The sequence below is a fragment of the Camelina sativa genome, chromosome 16 (genome assembly GCF_030686135.1).
Source record: "Camelina sativa cultivar CO46 ecotype springtype chromosome 16, ASM3068613v1".
In the NCBI taxonomy this organism is placed as follows: Eukaryota; Viridiplantae; Streptophyta; class Magnoliopsida; order Brassicales; family Brassicaceae; genus Camelina; species Camelina sativa.
The window spans coordinates 10,164,586-10,190,657 of NC_141895.1; the positions used below are offsets into that span (position 1 = coordinate 10,164,586).

Consider the following 26,072-nt stretch of genomic DNA (forward strand, 5'->3'; position numbering starts at 1 on the left):
CACTTGGTAAGTAAGGCAATTGCTGAGGAGGTGGCTGGCCATAAACAACTTCATAGGGTGTCAACTGAGTAGTAGAATGAAACATTGTGTTGTACCAGTATTCATTAAGAGAGAGCCACAACCTCCAGAGCGTAGGTCGATCACTACACATGCATCTCAAGTCTCAAGACAACGATTGACCACCGCGGTTTAGCCATCACTCTAAGGATGGTAAACACTAGAGTACTTGAGTTCCACCCCCTGTAGAGTAAACAACTCACGCCAAAAGTCACTAAGAAACACCGAATCCATGTCACTTACTATGAAATTGGGCAACCCATGCAACTTGAAAACAATATCCAAGAATTCTTGAGCCACTGTCAGAGCAGAATACAGGTGACTTAAGTCCATGAAATGTGCGGATTTTGTGAGATAATCCACCATCAAATAGATAACAGTTTTTCCATTCGAAGGTGGAAGGCCATCAATGAAGTCAATAGAGATTTCAGACTAAATTGAAGTCGAAATGGGAAGAGGTTGCAACAGAGTTGGAGAAGCAGCAGAATCATATTTGCACTGTTGACAAACTGAACAACTGCGTATATAAGCGTGAATGTCTGTAATCATCTTCTTCCAATTGAACAAGCTCTTCACACGCTGATAAGTAGCATCTCTCCCAAAATGACCACCAACTCTACTAAAGTGCAGCCACTCAAGTATAGAATTATGCAGAGGATCAACAATTATACTCTTCCTGCGTAAAAGACCTTGAGACCACATAACATGCTTCTTTGACCTCAGCTTTGCCGTCAATGCATCAATCGAAGATTGGATTTCATAATCAAAATCAAAAAATTTGGGAAGCCATTGTTCTTAGATTGGCTTATTTAGTCATTGTTCTAACAAGTACTTCAAGCTACGATGATCAGTTTAAATGATAAAATGATCATGCATCAGATAATGTTGCCATTTCTAGACCGCAAAGATCACTGCTAATAACTCCTTCTCATATATGGACAAGTGAAGTTGCTTCCTCTGCAAAAGAAAACTAATAAGCTAAAGGATGACCATCCTACATCAAAACAACCCCAATACCGTAACTACACGCGCCGTTTCCACCACGAATGGCCTATCAAAGAGAGGAAAGGCCAAAACATGAGCAGAACAAATAATACTCTTCAAATTGGTAAAAGCCACTTCAGCATCCATGGACAAAACAAAAGAATCATTTTGTGTCAACAAGGTTAAAGGACGAGCAATGGTTCCAAAATTTTTCATAAAAGCGACGATAATAGTTGGCCATACCCAAAAAACCTCGTAGATGTTTCAAATTTTGAGGAATAGGCCAATTTTGAACTGCTTGAATTTTAGCAGGGTTAGTGGAAACACCGTTTGCATCAATAAAATGGCCCAAATATTCCACTCTTTTCGTAGCAAAAGCACACTTACTTCGTTTAGCGTAGAGCTGTTGCTCTCTCATAACATCAAAAACTTCTTTCAGGTGAAGAACGTATGAATCTTCCTAATCACTATAAATTAGGATGTCATCAAAGAACACCAAAACACTCTTCCTCAAAAACTGTTTAAAAGCAGCATTCATTAACCCTTGGAAGGTTGCAGGAGCATTAGTAAGTCCAAATGGAATTACTCTGTACTCAAATTGGCCACTATATGTCTTAAAAGTTGATTGATGATTTATTTCCGCTGTTTTAATTTATTGGGGTTAGGATGTTAGTGAGTATGGATCACTAGATATTTAATTATATTAAACACACACAAAAATAGGTCGGGTTGTTTTATCATTATATATTAGATATATATATATGAGTGAAACATCTTTGCTTTTTATCAAGGAAAACATCAACCACAAATAAAAAAATAAGATTTTTCATACGGCCAAAAACAAAAGTTTTGACCCAAATTAATTGCTCAATTATTAATATTTTTAAACGGAAGCATTTAGGTTTCCTCTATTATCAGCTGCTTTGCTCTCTCACCTGTAACGCTCCGCCTCCATCTATGACGCTAACAAATTGGCTCATGTATATATCTCTCTTTTCCTCCCGTCTCAATAGTTTCTGTTCTATGTTTTTTAACAGTTTCCAAGGTACCTTCTTATATTTTGCTTCAAATTTTTTGGAGTGTTGTTAAGAATTTTGTTTTGATTGTAAAGTTTACCCAATATTTATATTTTCGAGCATTTATTTTCTTTTTACTTGCATCGCTCATTAGGTTAAGTTAAACTGTTTAGTTGGTGGCTGACGATTGATAGATGGCCTCGCACAGAAAGTTTCTAGAAGTATGACACTACCGTTTATTAGGTTAAGTTATCTTTTGCTTACAAATTTTTTCCAAATGCTACATCTGTAGAAGACCAAAGTCAACAACGTTAGCAACTGATTTTGTGGTTTTCATATTCTAAGTTCTCTTGATGAGTTTCTTTCATTCTATATGGTATAGATAATCACACAACCTCATTTTATTTTATTTTGCAATTTTAACTCAACCACTCTCTCATTTAATGGTTTCAACTTACGAGATTGTTTTACTTCAAATGGATTTTCCTACATGTTATTTTTATTTTTCTCTTGCTTAATTTGGAATGTCAAGCATTTTTATGCAGTTCAAACCTGATAGCCTCCTAATACTCCATTTCTAGGTCTATGATACCAAGGGAGCCCTTAAAGAATTTGTTGATCACTCAGTTCAAGTTATTGTTAAATAGTTTTTCAGGCTTGGAAGTTGTTTTTGATGAAGAAATTAGACATTCAACTATGTTGGACTCCAATATAGAATCAAAGGTATGTAAAAGTATATATTTTTACCTGTTTCCCTTTAAATTTCAAAAAGAATTAGGGAAGAACCATTCATGAGTAATTTTGATTTACGAATTTATGTGTTGTCTTTGTTCATTTATTTATTTGTTGCTGATTACAACGTATCTCAATGATTTTTTTATTATTTTTCAAGTAGTTTGAGGTCTCCTGATGATGATGTTCTACAAATAGAATGATTTTTATAGCATATATAATATATGGCTTATATGAGGAGGTTGCATTAAGAGACTTCTCTACCTATTTCACCTTATAAACGTATTGTTTAAATGAAGTTTGTCGTTTTCTTTAGCGAAAATGTTTCTTTTCATATGGAAGGGTACACCACGCGTAATCTGATCTGATTCCAAACTTCACTGGCACCTAAGGAGGTACTGCCTTGCAAAGCCACAAAATCTGGTTGTTGATCATCAAGGGACAAAAGTGGCGCTGAAATAGCAAAAGTTGATAATATTTTCCAGATATGATATGTGGTATATGCCAATGATAATTGGAGTAGATGTCTAATAGTCGAGCAGTTAGGGAATTTTCATACTGAACATGCCATAAGTCGGCAAAAACTTATACCAACAAGAGGGGATGTGAAGGTAAATCAATACTAAATATATAACCCACGCATCGCGTGGGCAATTTTCTAGTTACATAGATAAGAGTGTATAAATTTATATAAACTTGCCAACATGTTAGCAGCTATATGCAACAAAATTAAATTCCCCATCTTTCATGTAATATATAGCAAACTCATGACGCAGTTGTACATAAAACTGTAAAATCTTATATTCAAATGTTGTTCGTTAGGGATAGATGTCCTCGTAATTAACTATCTAGACATTAGAGTTGCACATAACCAATGGAATATTGAATTTCTTCGAGTGTTCGACCTTTGGTTTCTGGTACGAGCTTTGCTACAAAAATAACTGTAACTCCACAAACTGTAGCAAAAACATAAAAAGTTCCTGCAAATTAAAAATGTATTTCACATTTAGTACTTCAAGAGACAAAATCAACTGGAAAATCATAGTAACATTTGAACAAATATATACAGTACCTGTTGGACTCCAATTCATTAGGAAGTTAAATGTAAAGGATATAATCCATGATCCAATCCAGCTAACAACAGTCACTAGGCTTCCAGCTGGTCCTTTTATATCTATTGGAAATATCTTTACAAAAATAATAAATTAGTTTATATTTTATCAAAAAACTATGAAAAAATCATACAAGGTCATAATTACATACAATCAAATCAATACCACATGGAATTAATATGTATAAAACCCATATAATTTGTATATGTGTTATTTACCTCTGACATAATAACCCAAGGGATCCCACCCATCCCTAGCGAGAATGATCCGGTGTACATCTGAAGTGTAAATGTAAATTTCTTATATCTTATCAATAAATTCAATGTTTTTATATATGGTTGACTAAAATCTAAAGCAATACAAAGTTTCTAGGTATATAAAACTTACCAAAACTCCTGTGAGTGCTATATATGAAGTTTCTCCACTGAATAGGCTTACAACCTACAATTTGATGAAATCAAATTTTATAATATATAAATTTAAATATATTACAGTATGAAAATTAGTATTAAAAATATATCTATTAATTTTCAATAAAATAGATTCCTAATTAGATGCTACTAATCACCATAGAGTGCAAAAATCTTTTTAATAGTATGTAAAAGAAGATGACAATGAGTTTTTTCGGTTAAATAAAAAGATAGTTTTTATAGTTACATATAATTAATGTGTTTAACGGATAAGTATATATATTTCCACTGTCAATAAAGCACATGTACATCATCTTTTTTCTTGTACGAAAGTTCTATCAGAAATATAAATAAAGAGAGAACCTGTAATGAAAATGATAAGCCGATGAGGAAACACCCGATGCATGTTCCGGTAGCAGAAATCTGAAGAGATGAATAAAAACTTAATACATATTTTCACTATTATATATATATATTTTGGAGACATCTAGCAAATAAATTCTGAAGTTCATACATATTTATAAGCATGTCATTGACATTAATTATTAATTTGTTTTTCATTTAAGTAATTAATATTAAGTTTTGATTTTTGAAAACAAGATTTCCCATCCTAACAAAATTTTCAAAACAATAGGAACCACTCCCTTTAACATTAAGTTTTAATTATAATTAATTTTATTAATATTAAATTTCCAATTTTACAAAACAATATGAATTAATTCTATAAACACACAATATTTAATTGTATGTTATAGTTTCTATAATATAAAACAATAAAACTCAAACAAAATACTTTCTACACTAACTAATATATATTTGTATTTGTAAGGTTGTACATTTTAAAAAATACAAATTAAATATCAGTTATTAATATAGTTAATCTACAAAACAAATAACATTTTTTTTTTATTAGAAAATATCTCCGCGGTGTACCGCGGGTGAATATCTAGTATATATTATTTTACACCACTAATTTTTGATGATTTTTTGTAATAATAATATATTCAAAACTTACAATACATTCGAAAAGAAATTTTTTTTGTTAAACCATAATTCTCTTACTAGAAGTAGTGGTCGCCTTCCTGATTTATCCATCAACAAGACACCTATAGTTGTCATTGGAATCTGAAAAAAATTACTCTATATTAGCTACAAATAATTATTAAATGGCATATCTTAATTTAATCGTACTCATATACGTTTCCATTGTAATGGATAGGTTTATGAAATTTTAACTGAAAAGAAAATGGTAATGGTTGAGTTAGATCACAATTATCTTTGTGTTTTTGGGCAAATGATATGAGTTTCATACATCTTAGTAAATTTATAAAATGGAAATTATACAAACTTGAACAGTTTTACTAGAATAAAGTCAATAAACATAATAAATGTGGAACACTAGTCGGTGTTTTCTATAGTTACATTTTTTCGGTTATGTATATTTTTTTATAGCAGTACAAAATTGATCTATCTTTAATCTTTAAACCTTCCTAGAACTTTACTATCAATCTCTTCTTCTTTTTTTTGTAGGAAATAGTTCGGAAAAACGGCCAAAATCAACTCTAGCTATATTTGAAATGTTTGTTTATACCTAGATTTCAATACCCTGCAAATAGCAACCGGAACTGTGTTAAAATTCAAATTTGCTACCTCAACTGTATGAAATGTTGTCAATTTCAACATCTGTTCGAACAGTGTTAAATCGAAGTTTCAAAATGCTGAGTCAGAAAACTCATGGCATCCATGTGGCATTAAGATTGACTAAAACGATGTTGTTTTGATCATCTTTGAGTGTGTTGTGCTTGCTATGAAATGACCAAAATGATGTCTTTTTAGTTAGTCATAGAGCCTCATGGACGCCACAAGTTGTCTGACTCAGCAGCGCTAAACTCCGACTTAATACCGTTCAAACATATGTTGAAATTGACAACATTTCATATAGTTCAGGTAACAAATTTGAATTTTAACATTGTTAATGTTGTTATTTGTAAGGTACTAAAGTTAAGGTATGAAAAAACGTTTGACAAATAGTTGAGGTTGATTTTGACAATTTTTTCTTCAAATTGATCAATCTCTCTTCTTTGATAAGGGGGTGTTATTGGATTCATATTTATAAAGAATTTTGTAGACTTCAACAAAATCATCAAAAGTGAATAAGTGAAAGACTTTTAAGGATTGCTAGAGAGTATTTTATAGTTTTGTTGATTAGTTTTATAAAATCTTGTGAAATGCTCCCAACGATCTCTGTATTTTTGTGATATTTTCTATGACTTAATTTTGTGAAAAAGTGTGTAAAATCATGAACCAATAATAATTGAATTCATTAACAATCATAGATTTTTTTTGTTTTAATTGAATAATACAAAACTTTAATGATTTTTATAAATTATTCCAATAACCTAAATTTGTTAAGATTTTAAATAATTTTTTACAAATCATAAACTAGTAACATTAAACTTTAGCCGAGTTTAACAAGCTCTTGATCTAATAACAATACATTTTACATAACATTTAAAGTTGTTAAAACTCTATTCAAATCTCAAACCAATAACCCCTCTAAAATTTTGTTGTCTTATAAAATGTTTTCGTACGAGTTGGTGTTCTTAGATGTTGTGTGATGACACTTTTCGTTAAAAATGCTATTAAAAAAAAGAACAACTTACTTGTACGACAACCATTGCAATCATTCCAATTTTGGATGAAACCCCTACAAAGTTACAAAATTACAAAATTAAGATGATGAATTAGTTTAAATATTAACTTACATAGTTACATATATGGGCACATAAATCTAATATTATGTGTAAGTTACCAGCAGATTCAAAAATAGAGCTAGCGTAAAAGGCAATTCCATTAACCCCTCCAAATTGTTGCAATACCATCAGACCAACTCCCACCTAAACCCACTTGGCATTTCATCAATACCGAATAATGAAGATAACTTGTAGTTATTGTACAATTTCATACGTTAAAACTTACAAATAGAGATTTGGCATATCGTGGCTGGAACAGATCTACTAGACTACCTTCTGATAAATCCGTAAGTCTTTTCGTATAATCCTAAAAATATATATAATACAAGACATCTAACATATTCGACCATTATTATAGCAAACAAATTGTGAGTTCAAGATATAGAATTTGTGTTATATTTTACTTTGATCTCACTAGACTCATATGAAGTATCTGCAGATTCACCTCGTAATCTTTGCAATGCAATCTCAAATTCTTCCCATCTGCCAACTTTTGCCTGTGAATGTTTGTGAACAATTACATTTTTGCATATATATTCAAACTCGAATTCTTCAAAACTTTTCGGAGCTTCCAAACATCAAGCAGAGTTAATTAGATCTAGCCTGATAATTAATATCTTAATAGTTACTTATATCATAGCCATTAATTAAGCGGATAACATACCAACCATCTAGGAGATTCTGGGACGATGAACAGTCCTATCATTTGTACAACACATGGTATAATTCCTATCAAAACAAGAAGAAATTAAAACATGTAAACTAGATTTATTAGTATGACTTACTTCTTTTAAGAAATTGTTTTATCAAATGTACATTTTGTAAGAAATTATTACCGATCAAAGCTAAAATTCGCCAACCAATAAAAGAGCCCAAGAGATATGTCACAGAGACACCCAAACATATCATTAACTGCAAACTTACGAAATGTTGTGAATGATTTACTTTAATCTTACCATTGTTATAGAACGATCGAAATAGTTCAATAATATATGTTATGTATATATTTTATAAACTTGGATTTGATTTACAAAAATAATAACTTAAATGTACTATATAATATTATTCTTACCTGATGAACGGTTGTAAACCCACCTCGAAGCTCCTTAGGAGTTATTTCAGCTATGTATACAGGAATCTGATCATCAGTTAACAAACACAAATTAAAAGTATAGATGAGTTTGGCCTTTTTCTTATTATTGTTGTTTTATAGTTCACGCTCTTGTAATTCTAGATCCTCAAAAGCATTATTTCTACTTTTCCACAATAAATATTAGAAAAGATGAAAACATAATTCCACAATAAATAGCTAGAGTTTTAGAGATTTTACCACAAACGAAAGAACGCCCATTCCATAACCAACCAAAAACCTCCCAACGTCAAGCCAAACTGCAACCTTAATTTACAAAACCACATAAATTATTTTTAAGTACTTCAAAAGAATATGTGATTAAAAATAAAGAGATGGAAGATAACCTTAGAAAGGTAGATCGCTAGCCAGCCAAGAATGCAAAACATTTCCGAGAAACCCATAGTCTAAATCACACACACAAATGAGTTTTTTACCATTTTGACTCAAGAGTTAAAATATTTTCTTGTCATGGAAAAAGGTAGAATAGATTTTTACTGCTCGTCTGCCGATCAAATCGGCTATTCGTCCACTCATAGCTGCGCCGATCATTGCCCCAATTGTTAGAATCGAACCGAAGATTGAGTACTGCATGTATTTTTAAATTATTTAAAATATTAGATTCAATAGAGTGCTCTTAAAAACTTTGAATTAACAACTTTACCATTGAAGGTGAATTTTTTACTTTATATCTTAGGAAAATTTTTAGCTTTGAATTTATATTTTTTCTGATAAAAATAATATTAACACATTTCCTTACATGTTTACCACTGGAGATGCTCTTATACATTCAGAAGTCAGAACTAAAAATAAAGCATTTTAAAAAGTAAAAAAATTAAACTCACTTAAAAATTAAAGCTATTTAAAAATCTAATAGAAAAATTCATGGAAAATGAATACTATTAATTTTTGTAGAAAGATAAAAAAACAACTGAAATCTGGACTAATAGACATAAGTCAACATCATTTCGATTAGTAGTACATATTTTCCTTAATCAATAATAAAAAATAGAGTGAGATATTTTGATTTTAGTCCTCCACTCATCCATTATCTTCTAGTTCCTACATACCATAGTCTACACACAGACACATTACTTAAAGAAATTATTTATTAATCATCTAACTAATCAAAAACTGCTTGCCTAACGCAAAAGACAGACAAAAAACAAAAACAGTTTACCTCTGCCACAGAGAGATTCAAGTCTTTGGTTAAATCGGACTGAACGGGTGATGAGTATCCTATCTGCCAAATTTGTCATAGCAAAATTCTAAGTAAAGTTTGAGAGATAAAACGCTGAAACATAAATTAATACTATAACAAAAATAAAAAGGTATACAATTTAAAAACTCACAGCTGAGCCAAAAACGAATGAACCAGACACAGCGACGAAAGTGGTGAACAAGAGAGTAGTTGTTGTTGTGGCCGATGGTTCTTGATTCTCTTTTTTAATAAGTGAAGTTTCAGGAGCAAGATCAGCTTCATCGATTTCTCCTCTCATTTTCTCTTTCCTTTTTGTGGGTTTTTTCTTTCCTAGTGAAAGACTTGAGTAATGACAAAGTAGAGTTGTTGGAGAGCATCTTACGAACTAGTATATATATATAAAGAAGAGAGAGATATTTATTTTTTCTTTGTCGTCAAGTTGTTATTTTATGGTTATTTTTTGCAAAAACAGCAAATAAACGATAGAGATGAAGAAAGGGTCAATTTAGCGCATCAGTCATTGCTTGTTCTTCAATTTGTTGTTGTTTTTTTAAGATTTTGTTAACGTTTATACCTTGTTAATTTTATCTGTCAATATTTGGCCCTAGAAATTTTGAACTTATTGGCTTTTATCTTCCTTATTTTGGGCTTTATTGTCATCCATATGTATTCTTTATGGCTCCAATGAAACTCAGATGCCAAGGAACCAAAAAAAGATTCTATATGGTTTTCTAATGAAACTCAGATGCCAAGAAAGAAACCAAAAGAAAAATAGGTAAATAATGTGAACACAAAACATCCATGACCAAAATGTACAAAAATTGTTTGCTTACACAGCAATTTAACACATCCGTAGACGCCAAACACTACAGTAAGTAACTCTTTTTTTTTTTTTTTTTTTTACCGGATAGTGTCTTAAATTTTCACAATTACCAAAGTAGACCAAAAAAAAAAAACTTAAAAGCCACAAAAAGCCCAAAGAACAAAACAAAAAGCAAACCCAAAGCAATTCAAGTAAAAGTCAAAAATACATCCTAAAAAAAATTTTAAACTCTCTCTTCTCTCTCTTACCTGGTTTTTTGACCGTTGTTATTTTCGCCGTTTATTCTCAGCCGTTTCATCACTGCAGCCCCAATTTCTTCTGGATTTAAGAACTTCTCTCTCGGATTGTCTATCTGAGCAGAGTCATCACCGGAGATTTCAATTTTTTCGGTCCGGTTTCAGAAAATTTCCTGTGTTACAAATCGTGAGTGTCTACTCTGCATATATGAATGCGGATAAGGATTTCCAGCTGGATAGGTGCCTTCAGGAACTGACAATTGAGGAAAAAGAAGATTGTCCTGTAATCATCCCTGATCAACCGAAATTCAGCTTTTCTGCAAGGAATCAGCGAAGCCTTCTAGGTAGGTTTTTAAATCCTGATTTTCAAAAGATGTCCAAGTGGATCTTAGAGATGCCCAGGATCTGGCGTTTGTATGATCGGGTTAAAGGGGTGGCTTTATCAAGGGATCGGTTTCAATTCATCTTCAAATACGAAGAAGATATGGATGAGATTCTGAAAACAGGAGTCTGGACGCAAGATGATTGGGGAGTGGTAATGGAAAAATGGGTTGAAAATCCTCCTCCGGATTACTTGATGTTTCTTCCGGTCTGGATTAGGATTCGTAATATCCCGGTCAATCACTATACGAAAGATACTATTTCTACAATTGCTGAATCGATAGGTCGTATCCTTGATTTCCCTTTTGATGATGAGGAAACACAAAGTAATGACTATATTAGGGTCAGGGTTCTCCTAGACATCTCCAAGAAACTCAGAAATTCAAAGGAGCTCCAGCTACCAAATGGAACAGTTGTTGCAGTTGGAATTGATTATGAAAGAATCAGAAAGCGTTGTTTTCACTGCCAAAGAATGACGCATGAGAGATCTCACTGCCCTTTTCTTATCCAACAGACGGCTCAGGCACCAGTGGATCCACCAACCAACTTTGCTCCTCAAATCTCGTTGATACACAAGTCTGCAAATCTGTCTATGGAATCGGATCCAGGTACTTCTCTCTTGAGCCCTGTATCCACCTTTCATAGTGGTAGTTTAGTGGCTAGTTCTTCAAAGTCGGCTCCTCCAGCTATAATTGCTTGTAAAAGGCCGAGGTCTAGTTTAAAGAACTCTAAGAATCGAAAAGGAAAGAATAAGAAAATTATCCCAGGTTCTTTAGTGATTATCTCAGAAGATGTTGCACTGGTATCAGAAGAATTAAAAGGACAGGGAGAGATCAAGTCTTCACAGATGAATTTAGACACGGTAGTTCCTTGTGAACTGCCGCTGCATCAGTAAGGCGTCCTTAGTTGGAATTGCCAAGGGCTGAGGAACCCTTGGACAATTACAAACCTCAGGGAAATGAGAAAAGAACATTCCCCTGATATACTTTTCCTCATGGAGACGAAGAACATGGAGACTTATGTTAAAAAAGTTCAAGGGTGGTTAGGATATCATCATCTTAAAACGGTGGAACCTTTAGGTTTCAGTGGTGGTCTAGCAATTTTTTGGGATGAGAGCCTAGATGTTGATTTCCTTTTTGTGGATAAAAATCTAGTAGATATGAAAATTTCTTCAGGTACAAAGTCTTGGTTTCTTTCTTGTGTATATGGAAACCCAGAGACGAGTCTGCGATCCTTTGTTTGGGATAAACTCAATAGTATTGGTATGTTAAGGAGGGATGCTTGGTGTATGGTAGGGGATTTCAATGCGATTCTGTCTAATGATGAAAAGAAGGGAGGTCCTTTGCGGGATTTAATTTCTTTCCATCCTTTTAGAACTATGTTGAAAACTTGTGACATGACAGAGATTGGTAGTTCAGGTAATGGTTTCACTTGGGGAGGTGTTAGAAATAAACAGTGGATTCAATGCAAAGTGGATAGAGGTTTTGGTAATCCTGCTTGGTTTTCTAGTTTCCCGAATGTGCACCAATGGTTCCTTGAAAAGCTGGGATCTGATCATAAACCTGTCTTGATCAAATTTAGCAGTGATAAGCCTTTATTCCTTCGTCAGTTTTGGTTTGATAAACGCTGGGCTGATGACCCCTCCTTCCTGGCAGTCATTCAGAAAGCATGGCATCAAGATAGCACTGACAATGAAGCCTCTTTACTAACTCGGGTTAAAAAATGCAGCAAGGACATTAGTGTGTGGAAGCGGAAATTTTGGTCAAGCTCGCAGAGTCGAATTAAAAGATTAAGACATGAATTGTCTGCTCAGCTTGACTCTTGCAAGCCCTGCTTTCAAAGAATTAATGCTATTAAGAGAGATTTAGCAATTGCTTTTAGGGAAGAAGAAGTGTATTGGAGACAGAAAAGCCATGATAAGTGGCTCCTTGATGGAGATAGAAACACGAAGTTTTTTCAAGCTTCGGTTAAATCTGTCAGAGTGAAAAATGCACTACCTTACCTCGTTGATGAAACAGGGGAAGATCACTGTTCAGACGGTCGAAAAGGTGAGATTGCGGTGAAATACTTCATCGATCTTTTCAAGTCCTCCCAAACATTACAGTCTCTGGTTCACTTAAGAAATTTCCAGCCTCGAGTTACAGATAATATGAACCAAGATCTGTCTAAACAGGTGACTATTGATGAGATTAGGCATGCTGTCTTCTCCATTAAAAGTGAAAGTGCTCCAGGCCCTGATGGTCTTACAGGTTTTTTCTTCAAAAAGTACTGGCTGGTTATCAAAGATCAAGTGATTTCTGAGGTTCTATCGTTTTTTGCCATTGGTTGTATGCCCAAGGATTGGAATCATACCCACTTATGTTTAATACCAAAAGTCAAAGCTCCTACCAAGATGTCTGACCTTAGGCCAATTAGTCTTTGTGAGGTAATCTATAAGATAGTTTCGAAAATCCTAGTCAACAGATTGAAGAAACATCTACCTTCTATAGTCTCTCCAACTCAGGCTGCTTTTGTTGCAGAGAGATCTATTTTAGATAATGTTCTGATTGCTCATGAAGCTGTTCATAGCCTACATACTCATCCAGTATTCTCAGTCTGCTATGTTGATTAAAACAGACATGTCTAAAGCATATGATCGACTTGAATGGAATTTTTTACATGAAACGCTTCATGTCTTAGGATTTCAAAACAGTTGGATAACATGGATAATGGGTTGTGTAACTTCTGTGAGCTACTCTGTGGTCATTAATGGACAGGCCTTTGGAGATTTCAAACCCCATAGAGGCATCCGTCAAGGGGACCCTCTCTCTCCGTTTCATTTTGTCTTGTGCACAGAAGCCTTGATCCATCTCTTTAAACAAGCAGAAAGTGAAGGTAAAATCTCTGGAATACAATTCCACCCCTCAGGTCCAGCGATAACTCATTTATTATTTGCTGATGATAGTCTTTTCATCTGTAAAATGAATAAAGAGCAATGTGAGGAGGTGATGCATTGTTTAGAGATATATGAATCTATGTCTGGACAAGTGATAAACAAACAGAAATCGGCTATCACCTTTGGAACCAAATCAGATAAAAACCTATGGAATTGGATCAAGCTGCGAACAGGAATTGAGCTAGAAGGAGGCACTGGGAAGTATTTAGGGCTTCCGGAGTGTTTAAGTGGGTCGAAGAAGCAATTATTAGGCTTCATAAAGGATAGACTACAATCAAGATTAACAGGCTGGTATGCAAAGAATTTATCACAGGGAGGTAAAGACGTTTTACTCAAATCTGTAGCTATGGCCTTACCTGTATATGCGATGTCGTGTTTCAAGCTTCCAAAAGGCACCATTGATAAGCTGATCTCAGTAATGATGAACTTTTGGTGGAGTAACTCCCAGTCTCAGAATAAGATTCATTGGATAAGCTATGACCAGCTAACTCTTCCTAAGGCTCTGGGAGGTTTAGGCTTCAAAGACTTAGCAATTTTTACTCAGTCTCTCCTTGCGAATCAAGCTTGGCGCCTTCTACATGATCCGGATTGTCTGTTTTCAAGGTTCTTTTAAAAGTAGATATTTTGTTTCCTCCTCTTATTTATCTGCTCCAACAGGCAAACAACCATCTTATGCTTGGAGGAGCCTTCAGTTTGGTAAAAATCTGCTTTCCAAGGGTCTCAAGAGAATCATAGGAAATGGAGATAATACCCTTGTCTGGATAGACAACTGGTTATATGAAAATGCGCCAACTCGTCCTATGGGTCTTCATTCTGTCATGAACATAAATCTCAAGGTGGCTGATCTCTTTAATGGCTTGACTGGAGAGTGGGATGACAATCTCTTAAGATCTTTGTTTCATCATTCTGAGATTCATCTCATTAAAGCTATTAAACCTAGAATTGGTTCTTCGGATGATTATTGTTGGGGGAAACAAAAATGGCCTCTACTCTACAAAATCTGGCTATGATCTGATGTATCGACATATGCACAAAATAAGACTAACAGAGGAGACTGTGTTGCCATCGAGAAATCATGTCTTTCAAGCTGTGTGGGAGGTACAAACAGTACCTAAAATCAAACTCTTTCTATGGAAAATTCTCAAAGGTGCTCTGCCAGTTTGTGACAGATTACGTTCTAGAGGACTCAGAGTATTTGATGGTTGTATGTTTTGTGATGAGGATTGTGAGTCAATTAACCACATATTATGTCTCTGTCCTTTTGCAAGACAGGTATGGGCATTATCTAATGTACCATTGCCAGTACTGGGTTTTGGAAATGCAATCTTCGATAATTTGTATTATCTCATCAGTTTAAAAAGATTTGTACCACTCCCTGATGATTTTAAAACGGACTTTGCTTGGATCCTGTGGTACTTGTGGAAAAATAGGAATTCATTTCTCTTTAATGGATATCCTCAAGAGTCCGATTTGGTAGCTCAGAAAGCTGGGGAAGCGACCAAGGAGTGGAATGTAGCACAATTTTTAAACCTGAATGACAATCTGACATCAACTCTACAGGCAACAACTTGGCAACCTCCATTCAGCAATGAAATAAAATGCAATATCGGTTTCTCTTGGCACAGAAAGTTAGCTCTCTCTGGTGCATCTTGGGTTGTAAGAAATTCTCTTGGTGATGTACTCTTTCACAATCGAAGATCTTTTGCTCAAGTAGGATCTGTTTTTGAGGCCAAGATTAAAAGTTGGGATTGGGCTTTGGAAAGTATGAGCAGTTTGCATTTCGTTCATGTCACCTTTCCTGTTACGACTATGGATATAACCAAAGCCTTACACAAACCTTGTCAATGGCCAGCGATTGCAAGTCACATTTATCCTCTCCTTACTTTAGCCACTGATAAACCTAACTGGTTAGTTCTCTTTGAACCAAAGAGCTGCAATTTAGGTGCCTTTTTGATTGCTGATAGTGTCACGAATGATATCAGGTTAAGCTCCTATGTAGCCAGAGGCTCTCCTGTGTGGCTGAAAGGTTTTTTCGAAACAGAGAAACGCTACATTGGAGACCCATTCACCTTTAGGTAGGTTTTTTGAGTTCTCACTACTCCATCTTTCTCCTTCTTATTTTGCAAGCTGGCTAAGTCTATATCCTTTTTGTCTTATGTAAGATTGGAAAAATCAAAAGTCGTTGGTTTTTCTGGGTTTTTTATGTGGTGATCATGCTTTTTGATCATCGTCCTCCTTGGGTTTGGTGGCTAAGTTTCCTTTTGTTTTATTCATAATATCTTTTCTTAACCTTTGTATAAATTAATATCTTTACCTTTCCTTGCAGCAAAGAAAGTTTATAAAATAATTATCTTTAACATAAGACAAGGTTTTTTTACTGCACCTTATGCGGTGATTTTTTTAATCACCTTATCTCTCGGTTTTTTCCCGTATATCGTCACCCTTGACTCTCTTCCCTATGGGGATTTAAACCTTCCTCCTCCTTATATATAAGTTGTCCTTTGTGTCTTCTTCCCTTAACCTCTGTTCTTCTCTTTTTCTATAATTGCTCCTGCTACCATCATGCCTCATGAATTGTGGGATGACCTCCAATACATGGTTTTGGGTCGAGATGACCCAGTATTGCTCATATCCCACTCTGCTTATGCTGGAGTTTTGGCTAAGAACCGATTAAGTCTGATTGGCAAACCCCTTAACTTGAACGATCAACCGTTGAAGCGTGTGATCCAGGAATTACCACGTCTTTGGGGCTTAAATACGCGAGTCCATGGACGTATCCTGGATGATAGCTTTGTACAATTTCGTTTTCAACAAGAAGAGGATATGGTTTCAGTGCTGACTCAACAACCATGGTTGGTTAATGACTGGTTTGTGGCGCTACAAAGGTGGGTAGACTTCCCTGGTGAGGAATTTCTTACGTTTATAGACCTCTGGGTTCAGTTACGTGGAATTCCCTTGCCTTATGTTTCTGAAAGGACAGTCAGATACATCGCCAACACTATAGGGGATGTTGTTGCACTTGACTTCAATGAAGACACTACTCCTCAAATTGCGTTTCTTAGGGTCAAAGTTCGAATTATCTTCACAGATAGGCTCCGCTTCTTTAGACGGGTCAGGTTTCAGTCCAGGGAGCGTGCTATGGTGGGTTTTGAATACGAAGGACTGACAAAAATCTGCAGAAATTGCAGCCGCATCAACCACCAATCTCGGTCTTGTCCCTTTCTGGCTCCGCCAGTTGGCCCTGAAGAGGATGATGATGAACTTTTGGTCCCGGTGTGGGAGGAAGGACATCGTTCTCATACTCCTAGTCATAGAACGGATAACCAGAGCTCAGAGACCTCGGATATCTCATCATCTTCACCTATCTCTCAACCTCCTCGCCACCCCTCTCCTTTCCACAACGACATCCAAGCAGCTGCGGAGCAGCCTATACTCAATATGTTTGCCACAAATCTTAGGGGTAAGTAGGAATCTACGGGCTCCAACTTTGTAAGAGATTCACATGTCAATCACCGTTTTGAGGTTGGAGAGAGCTCTAAGAGAAAGAAAGGAAATCAAGTTGCTCCAGAACAGGAAAGGAATACTCGCCCTCGAAGGAAAGATGTGGGAGTCAAGTTTTACACAGTACCTTCAGAACCTCCTTGATTCTCTTATTTTGTTGATAACCATCAGAGACAGATGCTTCTGATCTCTGAATAGGCTTTTGTACCTTTTGGTTGTTTACAAAACTAGAGAATAAAGTTCACTGTATGGATATGGGGTTGTTTGAATTTTTTGGTTGTACCTTATGGAAGATAGAAGCTTGAACAAAATGGAAGAATGCTGTCTTTTCTGCTGACTACTTTCTCAAAACATTCGGCTACTAATTCTCTGAAAGATGCAGTTGTGATGAGTAAGATCTTATCATCCTCCAAGCAAATGTTCGAAGCTCTAAGCTCAACTCTAATCTCAGATTGGATGTTTGGTCTTATTGAGAGAGATATGATATCTTGGTTCTTACCATTTTGCATCGATTTGCATTGGTAGTTGAATGTCTTGGTACTAATGTTGTAACTTTCAGTGTTTGATCCTGTTTTAATTTCAAGTTGTTTGTAATGTGGAGCTATCCAGTGATGTATATTGTACAACTTTCATATTGTAACCTACTCTGTTATATATAAAATGAAAGTTTACGAAAAAAAAAAAAAAAGCAAACCCATAGAAACAAAAAAAATCAAACAAACACGAAAAAAAAAAAAAAAAAAGCAAAGAACCGTTTCTTCTTCTACATCTTCTTCTTCGCTTCGTCTTCTTCTTCCGTGAAGAAGGTCAAAACCACGCCACCGCTTATAATCCAATTACAAAAAAAAAATGGCGAAGCTTCACAATTTCTAAATTAAACGATCTCTTTTAGTTATTAACCCCTTCTTCTTCGTAATCGCCGCCGGTGTATGCTGATTCCGATCGTTGTTTCTTCTCCGGTGTCTCTCCGGTGGTCTCTTCCACGAAAATTTTATAATTACTATGAAGAGTAACTCCAAGGTCAACATCAAGAACAACGGAGATAATCATAATCAGACGAAGAATGGTGCTAATGGCTTTTTGCCTAATTCGCTAAAATTCATCTCGACTTGTATTAGAACTGCTTCCTCTGGTGTTCGCTCAGCTAGCGCCTCCGTCGCAGCTTCACTCTCTTCAGATTCTCAGGAGCTTAAGGATCAGGTTCGCCTCCAATTTGATCTTTTTTTTTTTTTTTTTTTTTTTTCCTAATTCGTGATTTTGGATTTGGAAATTAGGGGTTTTTTTTTTTTTTTTTAATTTAGTGCTTGTTGAAATTTGCTGTGTCTTGTTCATTTTCCAATTGGGTTTTATGTGGTTTTGATCAGATTAGGAAATTTTAAGAGTCTTTTTTTTGGAAGTCCATACGTTTGACTTCTATGAGTATGATTGATCTCATGGCGAAGAGTTGTGAAATTTGAAAACGTTTCAAGTCTTTGTTAATTGTATAGATATGGATCCAACCATGGTATAACCAAATACTGTTTCTTTCGTATGTTATTGATGAATACTGGTTTAGATTTCGATCAAGTTTTATAACTCGTGTTGTGGCTAATCTGTTTCTGAATGTGATTCCGGTTTTGGTTGATGCAAAATTGTTGACCAATGATGCTTAAGATTTTGTTTGGTCGAGCAGGTGTTGTGGTCTTCCTTTGATAAATTGCACACAAGTGAATCTTCCTACAAGAACGTTCTTTTACTAGGTTATACCAACGGGTTTCAAGTCCTTGACATCGATGATGCAAGTGATGTCAGCGAGTTTGTGTCGAGGCGGGATGATCCGGTTACGTTCTTGCAGATGCAGCCCCTGCCTGCTAAATGTGATGGAGTTGAAGGATTTAGATCATCACATCCTATACTTCTAGCAGTTGCTGATGAGGCCAAGGGTTCAAGTCCTATTGTCACTGGCAGAGATGGATCGGTTAGAAATGGTCATGAGGATCCTCTTGCCCTCTCTCCTACAGTTGTGCGATTCTATTCACTTAAATCTCACAACTATGTTCATGTCTTGAGATTCCGATCTACTGTCTATATGGTCAGATGCAGTCCTCGGATTGTGGCTGTTGGCCTTGGTTCACAGGTTAGCTTTTCGTGCTACCTGTTTTTCATGGAGTACACATTTTTCTTTTTGGTAGCACGGTGATCTGCTGGGTAGAGAGTTTTTTTTTTTTTTGAGTACGCATATTCTAGTGTTTTTTTTTAGACTGTTCTATTAATTGAGAGAGGCATCTATTAATGCTTTTTCATTTTATTGCAGATATACTGTTTTGATGCTCTAACTCTTGAAAACAAATTCAGCGTCCTCTCGTATCCTGTACCCCAGCTTGGAAACCAAGGGATATCTGGGGTTAATGTTGGATATGGTCCAATGGCTGTCGGACCTAGATGGTTAGCTTATGCTTCCAATAGTCCTTTGTCATCTAGTATAGGTCGTCTTAGCCCTCAGAATGTTACTCCTCCTGGGGTCAGTCCATCTACCTCGCCAAGCAATGGTAATCTAGTGGCAAGATACGCGATGGAATCTAGTAAGCATCTGGCAGCTGGGTTACTCAATTTGGGTGACAAGGGTTACAAAACTTTATCTAAATACTGTCAAGATCTCAAGCATGACGGTCCTGGTCCTTCTCTTTCGTCCAGCCCTGGCCGGAAAGTTGGTCGGCTCGCATCTCATTCAGCAGAGTCAGATGTTGCTGGAATGGTTAGTCTTTTAGAGAAAGCACTTCATCTTTGATTATATTGAAACCTGGTCTCTTTGTTCGTTTACTTGAGAATGGTATGCGTTGTGGAATGTCAAACATACCCCAAACCATTTGTTTGTATCCCCAGAACCTAGCTTAGGATAGCATATATGTTATAACGTTCTGAATATAGGTTATTTAAATTTGTTTTTAGACGTTTGTATCTCAAGACATGGAGTATAACCCCCTTATCAATATGACATGTGGCAGGTTATTGTCAAAGATTTTGAGTCCCGAGCTATCATAGCACAATTCAGGGCTCACACTAGTCCAATTTCTGCTCTCTGTTTCGACCCAAGTGGCACTCTACTAGTAACAGCCTCAATCCATGGTAACAATATTAACGTTTTCCGGATTATGCCGTCTCCTACAAAGAATGGACAAGGTGCTCAAAGCTATGATTGGAGCTCCTCCCATGTGCCTCTTTACAAACTACATCGTGGCATGACATCAGCTGTATGTTTCTTATTCCTTTTTCTCTTGTGGCTATGTTTCATTACAACATTTTATGTTACTGTAACGCTGCTGTGCTATATTCCCACAGGTAATACAAGATATTTGCTTTAGTAGCTACAGTCAGTGGATTGCAATTGTTTCATCTAAGGGCACCTGCCATATTTATGTTTTGTCCCCTTTTGGCGGAGAAAATGTTCTTGAAATACGAAACTCCCATTTTGATGGACCAACACTTGCTCCAACATTGTCCCTGCCATGGTGGTCGAGTCCATCATTTATGACCACCCATTTTTCATATCCACCACCAGCTTCGGTTACTCTATCTGTGGTTAGCCGAATCAAATGCAACAATTTCTTCCATGCTGCAAGTTCCGTTGTTGGAAAACCGACCTTTCCCTCTGGCTGTCTTGCTGCTGTTTTCCATCAATCCGTGCCACATGAATTGCAGTCGGCAGCTAATGCCTTGGACTATTTACTAGTTTACACGCCATCAGGTCATGTAGTTCAATACAAACTCGTTCCATCTCTTGGAGGAGACCAGGCTGAGAGCAATACGCGAAGTGGAGCAACTTCTGTGCTGACCTCTGAAGAGGAACTGAGAGTGAAAGTTGAACCAGTTCAGTGTTGGGACGTCTGTAGAAGAGCAGATTGGCCAGAGAGAGAGGAGAACATACGCGGGATTACTTATGATGGACGAAAAGTTGCAGAGCTAACTGTTGATACTTCTGATAGCGAAGATCTCACAAAGCCTCTGGAGAAACACCACGTTTATCTTGCCAATGCAGAGGTGCTGATAAATTCTGGAAGAAAACCAATCTGGCAAAATTCAGAGGTGCCATCTACTTTTCTATTTCCTTACTATCCATGATAAAACACGATCTGGTCATGTGTTCTTTCTATTTATAGAATGTACAATGTCTGACACGCCCTTCAATTTTATGAATTCCAGATATCGTTCTATCCGATGTTTCCACCAGATACTAATGGCAAGAACCTGAATTTGGATCAAGGTGGCGGGGAGAGAGAAATTGAGAAAGTATCTGCAAATGAGGTTGATATTAGGCGTAAGGATCTGCTGCCAGTTTATGATAATTTTCAGAGTGTGTATTCCAGTATGCGCAACAGGTTAGTTACCTCACTAACTGCATACGTCTTATACAATTGCGTCTGTCGATGATCCAATTGGGAAGTGGTTCCTTCTTATGCTTGCAGAGGATTTTCTGGGGAAAGAGATTCAGATTCTTCTTCTTCTTCTGATCCTGGACAAGTTAAAGAAATTCATCCATTCAAAGGTAAAGCAAAATTTACTTGCTTATCGAGAGCGTTATAGCATTTGTCAAATTTTAAAATTGAAGTGTTAGTAGGTATGGCTTACCCCGAGAATGAGGAAAGGAGAGGAAGTGCCCATTTTGCACCAACTCCAAACCAAAATCCTCATAGCGGAATTGTAACATTTAAACAACCTGTAGTGTCCATTTCTTCTGCTGTTAAAGACAGTGATTATGTAGACGGCACTCATCTCCTTCCAAAGAACGCCTCCCTGCCCGCTGAAACAAGAATTGAAAACAGCAGCGGGACAAGTGGAGCTTCAAATGTAAGTTCTAACCGTTCTGATATAAGCATGAGTGCAGCAGACGAGGGTGAAGGAGGCCCCATAGAAGGCTCCCCTAATTTCGAGCAGTTCTTCAAGGAGGTGATCTCCAGTGAAACTGCTACAGAGGCAGAAAATAAGGATGCTCCATCTGATGGAAAACTCAATGACGATGATGTTGATGATGATGATGATGACGACGACCTCCTTGGTGGTGTTTTCGCTTTCTCCGAAGAAGGTAAGAAGAATCCAACCCATAATAGCCCGTAACTTTTGGATGAAGTGAATCCGCCGGAAATGGTATTATCTCTATATATCGTCAACATTTTTTTGGATGAATTGCAGGTTGAGTCTAGTGAAATTATGGGCTTTCAAAGCTCAAATGGAGAAGGGTTTCACGTACTAATCCCGTTTGCTGCAACTTACTCACTGATGATCTTAATACCCTGAAAAGAAAAAACATTTAAAAACCAATTCCCTTTTATCATCTGTTTCTGTAAATGCTTGTAAATGAATTGTTCATTATCAACAGTCTCTCGATTTCCATGGACTGTTTCTTTGTAATTTTTTTTTTCACGTGTAACTCTCTATTCATTCTTCGAAAAAGAAAGAAAAAAAGGAAAAAAGCTATGCAACAAAAAATAAAATAAAATAAAATAAAGATTTATTTCGTTTGGTTTGTACTACATGAATAATCATTGTGTTTTTCTCTCCTTTCCGCATTGCAGTGTTGTAATATCATGTTTATCTGCAGGGCTAAATTCAGTTAGTTATTTTCATTTCAACGAAATACCAATTTCCTCTTTTTTTTTTTTTTTTTTTTTTTGTCAAACAAATACCAATTTCCTCTAACATGTTGAATATTAGCTGATTCCCTCAATAAGGTACCAGTTCTAAGCGTGGCCTTTAGGTTTTCGGGTCTGTTTTGATTTTGGATTCGGGTAACTTTGGATATGAAGTTTTAGTATCCGTTCGAATTTTTGTTTCTGGTTTAGTATTTTGGTTATTTTAATGGGTAACCGTTACTCTAAACAGATATATTCTATATATTTACAAAACTAAACGAATATGTTAAAGTAGTCTAATGGTATTGGGCAAATTTTACAACATTAGAGTGCCGGTTTCAAACCCGACCATCAACTCTTTTTTTTTTTTCTCAACGTTGGTATCATCGCCTCACCTGCCGGAAACAAGGAAGAACTCAGCTGCTCCGTTGAATCCACAACCAACGGTTACTGAGTCTTCTGCTCCGTTGAATTCACAACCAACAGTTACTGAGTTTGCTGCTCCGTCGAAGTCGCAGCCACCAATTAACGATCCCTATCCAGATCTGCTGTGGAATTATTTGAATTCGCCAGGAAAGCCTCTGTATGAAGCTTCGGACCGTAGCATCATCCATCGTTATCATCAATCTAAGAAGGATGTTTCCGATCCATCGATTTGGCAGCTGCCGTAGTAACCTGTGAAGCTCGTCGTTTCAGATCCGACATGGTAAAAAAAATCTCGAGTTACCAAAAAAATAAAAAAATCAAAAAGGCTTTGGGGATACAGTTCGAACCCATAACCTATTGATCATAATACAAAACACTTAACCCTTGAGCTACTTCGACTCATACGTATTATAATGTGAACATATTATATATATGTGTTAAAAACGTCTGAATGAACCTTAACCTGGTCAAGCGATTCCGTTACCCAAGTTAACATCCGTTAAGTTGTACGTTCAATTCAGACAATCTTTAAAATACAAGGTTTTATTTGGCACTAATTTAATATGTCAGGTATTTTTATTCCAACCGAAAACTATTGGATATTAAACGTCCAAATAAAAATAACATCGGGGTTTTTTTGGCATTTTCTCCGTTATTTTAATAATTTTGTGTATATAAAATACCTAGGACATAATTCTTTAGGATAAAATAAAGAATTATATGAATATAGATTTGGTTGTTGTTTGTCACTTTGTTGTATGTCCAAATAAATTTTATTATGTGAAATTTGATTATTTAATATTGTTGGAATTTGAAGAGAGTGAGCTGCAAGATCCATAAGATCTCTCTTGCTTCATAACCCAAATATCCTAGAACCGTTTAGAAGAGAATGGTGTAGACTCGGATTGAAAGAAAGGTAAAGCCAAAAAGTTCTGGTCTCTCCATAAGAGATTCAAGAACCTATCTACCCATTTGTAGTGTATAGAAACGATTTTAGGTAATGGGGAAGACATCCAATAGAGAGGGTTTTATTCTCAAAGTGAGAGCTTAATTTTTATTCTGCTTTGTGTTACATATATATACACAAATAAAAGAGGGATAAGTGTATCTCATCTAACATATATTCAATGGCTATAAATCACCTAGATCTCTCTTTTGGTCGAAATCTATATAAGAAAAAGAGTAAAGCAATATTTCCTATAAGGAAAAGTAATATCTCCTTGCTTTGCTCCAAGGATGATGTATGTTGTTGTAACCTTTGCAGTTTTTCTTGTCTACGTACATCAACGTACATCAAACCGGGTGAACACCTCTTCATAGTTCAAGATGTCATGCGAAACATTGTATGTGTGAACACCTCTTTATTTGATCGGGTTTGTTTTAATTGTCGGTTCGATGTGGTTTGGTTTAAGGGGAAATTAAAACCGGGATATGTAAGATTGGGAAGTCGACCTAGGCTTGGGAGCAGCCTCCTTTTTTCGTTTACAAAGAAGGAAAAAGAGAGAAAGCGTTGTTTCAAAGTTCTTGTGAGTTTAGAGAGATTTCTAGCTGTTCTTGAAGGATCTGAAGCTAGGATCATGAGGGAAGCTTGCTAAGAGTTGGGATTTTTTGGTATAGAGTCAGAATCTTCTTTGGCAAACGTGAGCGCATGACCATTGCTTATCTAAAGAGTTTCTGATTCTTTGTGTTTTATGTGTGTTTATGATGGATTTCTTACTTGGGAGTGGTTGTTTGTGGTTTTCTGTGGCTTTCTGTGGATTATAGGGAAGTCTCGACCATATTGGAGGAGTTTGGAGTCGGAGATCTGCGATGGAGCTCGCAGGAAGACGATGCTCGACATCTATGTCGATCGACATAAGGAGTGCGTCGGTCGACACAGTGCGAGGACGGCTCGATAAAACCTACGAGTATCGATTGATACCATGTGGAGATGTCGGTCGATGCAATTAAAGATTTTGGGAAATATCGAACATCCGTCGACCGACACACACTGTGTGTCGGGTGTCGGTCGACGCAATGGAGTCTGCAACGATCGACACAAGGAGTGTGTCGGTCAATGAAACCTTGCCAGGTGTCCATGTCGGTCGACACAAACCTTTCAGCAGGCGGCTGACATTGCTTTTTCCTGGTTTGATTGTTTATTTGTTGTTTGTTGATTGGAGATTCTTAATTTCTAGTGTGTATAACCCAATAGATGGGAGGATTGCCTCACTGAGTATTTATGATAATACTCACGCATCTCAATTGTTGTTTGTAATGCAGGTAAACGCAAAATATGATCGTGGAGTCAAGGCAATGAAGATGAGGATGTTCTAAAGACTCGGTTGTTTGTTAATTATATGCTGCTGTTAGGTTGCTAGAATGGAATGTAGTGGTCTAGAACGGATGTTTAGGTTGATGGCTTATTGTTCTATGACTTGGTTTATGTTATTTGATATTGATGGTTATATGTTATTGAATTATTCTGCTGGTTATTTGGTTATTGGTTAATTCATTGGTTACTTCCGCTGTTTGGTTTGAATGTGGTTAGATGGTTAGTGAGTATGAGATCATTAAAATATTATTATTATACTAAAAAATGGATCGGATCGTTTTATAAATGAAGAGGTTGTGTATGACCTAGGGCTTTATATATATATATATATATATATATATATATATATATATATATATCTTATTATATAAAGCTTGATGTCAAAGTTACTCATTAACAAGATCGTGACAAGTGTCAAATATATTGATTAGATGTTGACACATGTCAAATTTTTTC

The 26,072-nt window shown here is 36.0% G+C and overlaps 5 protein-coding genes and 1 long non-coding RNA gene across 21 annotated transcripts; 5 read left to right on the plus strand and 1 right to left on the minus strand.

Annotated features, from left to right (window-relative positions):
• The first annotated feature begins 1,902 nt into the window (after positions 1-1,902).
• LOC109129723 (uncharacterized) lies at positions 1,903-3,616 on the plus strand. Of its 4 annotated transcripts, none has more exons than XR_015583762.1 (3): positions 1,903-2,021; positions 2,639-2,780; positions 3,132-3,616. It is a non-coding gene; the product is annotated as an uncharacterized LOC109129723 (long non-coding RNA). The 4 variants fall into 4 exon arrangements; XR_002036120.2 differs by having other exon boundaries at positions 1,931-2,086; positions 3,132-3,454; XR_015583761.1 differs by having other exon boundaries at positions 1,937-2,086; positions 2,212-2,780.
• LOC104750292 (sugar transporter ERD6-like 5) lies at positions 3,519-9,938 on the minus strand. Of its 12 annotated transcripts, none has more exons than XR_015583759.1 (18): positions 9,546-9,935; positions 9,374-9,436; positions 8,692-8,781; positions 8,541-8,600; positions 8,395-8,460; positions 8,137-8,202; positions 7,901-7,976; positions 7,729-7,793; positions 7,510-7,561; positions 7,291-7,371; positions 7,124-7,208; positions 6,975-7,018; positions 5,374-5,436; positions 4,675-4,734; positions 4,289-4,342; positions 4,120-4,179; positions 3,862-3,976; positions 3,519-3,769 (listed from the first exon to the last, which is right to left on the minus strand). XR_015583759.1 is itself a non-coding variant. In XM_010472067.3 (18 exons), the coding sequence occupies exons 1-18, from the start codon at positions 9,690-9,692 to the stop codon at positions 3,645-3,647; spliced, it is 1,413 nt and encodes a 470-aa protein (XP_010470369.2). In that variant the 5' UTR covers positions 9,693-9,938; the 3' UTR covers positions 3,519-3,644. The 12 variants fall into 12 exon arrangements, 10 of the variants coding, with proteins under 10 accessions (XP_010470369.2, XP_087346511.1, XP_087346509.1 ...); XM_010472067.3 differs by having other exon boundaries at positions 7,469-7,561; positions 9,546-9,938; XM_087490385.1 differs by having other exon boundaries at positions 7,469-7,561; positions 7,901-7,983; positions 9,546-9,786.
• A 723-nt stretch (positions 9,939-10,661) lies between these two features.
• On the plus strand, positions 10,662-11,729 carry LOC147925408 (uncharacterized). The gene has a single exon (XM_087492614.1). It carries the CDS (start codon positions 10,662-10,664, stop codon positions 11,727-11,729), a length of 1,068 nt encoding a protein of 355 aa, XP_087348740.1.
• A 3,115-nt stretch (positions 11,730-14,844) lies between these two features.
• Positions 14,845-15,848, plus strand: LOC147925409 (uncharacterized). The gene is made up of 2 exons (XM_087492615.1): positions 14,845-14,973; positions 15,042-15,848. Exons 1-2 carry the CDS (start codon positions 14,845-14,847, stop codon positions 15,846-15,848), a joined length of 936 nt encoding a protein of 311 aa, XP_087348741.1.
• Positions 15,090-17,604, plus strand: LOC104753547 (uncharacterized protein At4g02000-like). Its single transcript, XM_010475784.3, has 2 exons — positions 15,090-15,676; positions 15,752-17,604. Exon 2 carries the CDS (start codon positions 16,332-16,334, stop codon positions 17,235-17,237), a length of 906 nt encoding a protein of 301 aa, XP_010474086.1. The 5' UTR covers positions 15,090-15,676; positions 15,752-16,331; the 3' UTR covers positions 17,238-17,604.
• Positions 17,605-17,918: 314 nt separating this feature from the next.
• On the plus strand, positions 17,919-22,762 carry LOC104750291 (autophagy-related protein 18h-like). 2 transcript variants are annotated; one of them, XM_087490382.1, is made up of 9 exons: positions 17,919-18,470; positions 18,943-19,386; positions 19,564-20,004; positions 20,255-20,500; positions 20,589-21,332; positions 21,450-21,625; positions 21,713-21,792; positions 21,862-22,329; positions 22,437-22,762. In XM_087490382.1, exons 1-9 carry the CDS (start codon positions 18,273-18,275, stop codon positions 22,439-22,441), a joined length of 2,802 nt encoding a protein of 933 aa, XP_087346508.1. In that variant the 5' UTR covers positions 17,919-18,272; the 3' UTR covers positions 22,442-22,762. The 2 variants fall into 2 exon arrangements, with proteins under 2 accessions (XP_087346508.1, XP_010470368.2); XM_010472066.3 differs by having other exon boundaries at positions 21,865-22,329.
• Positions 22,763-26,072: the final 3,310 nt, after the last annotated feature.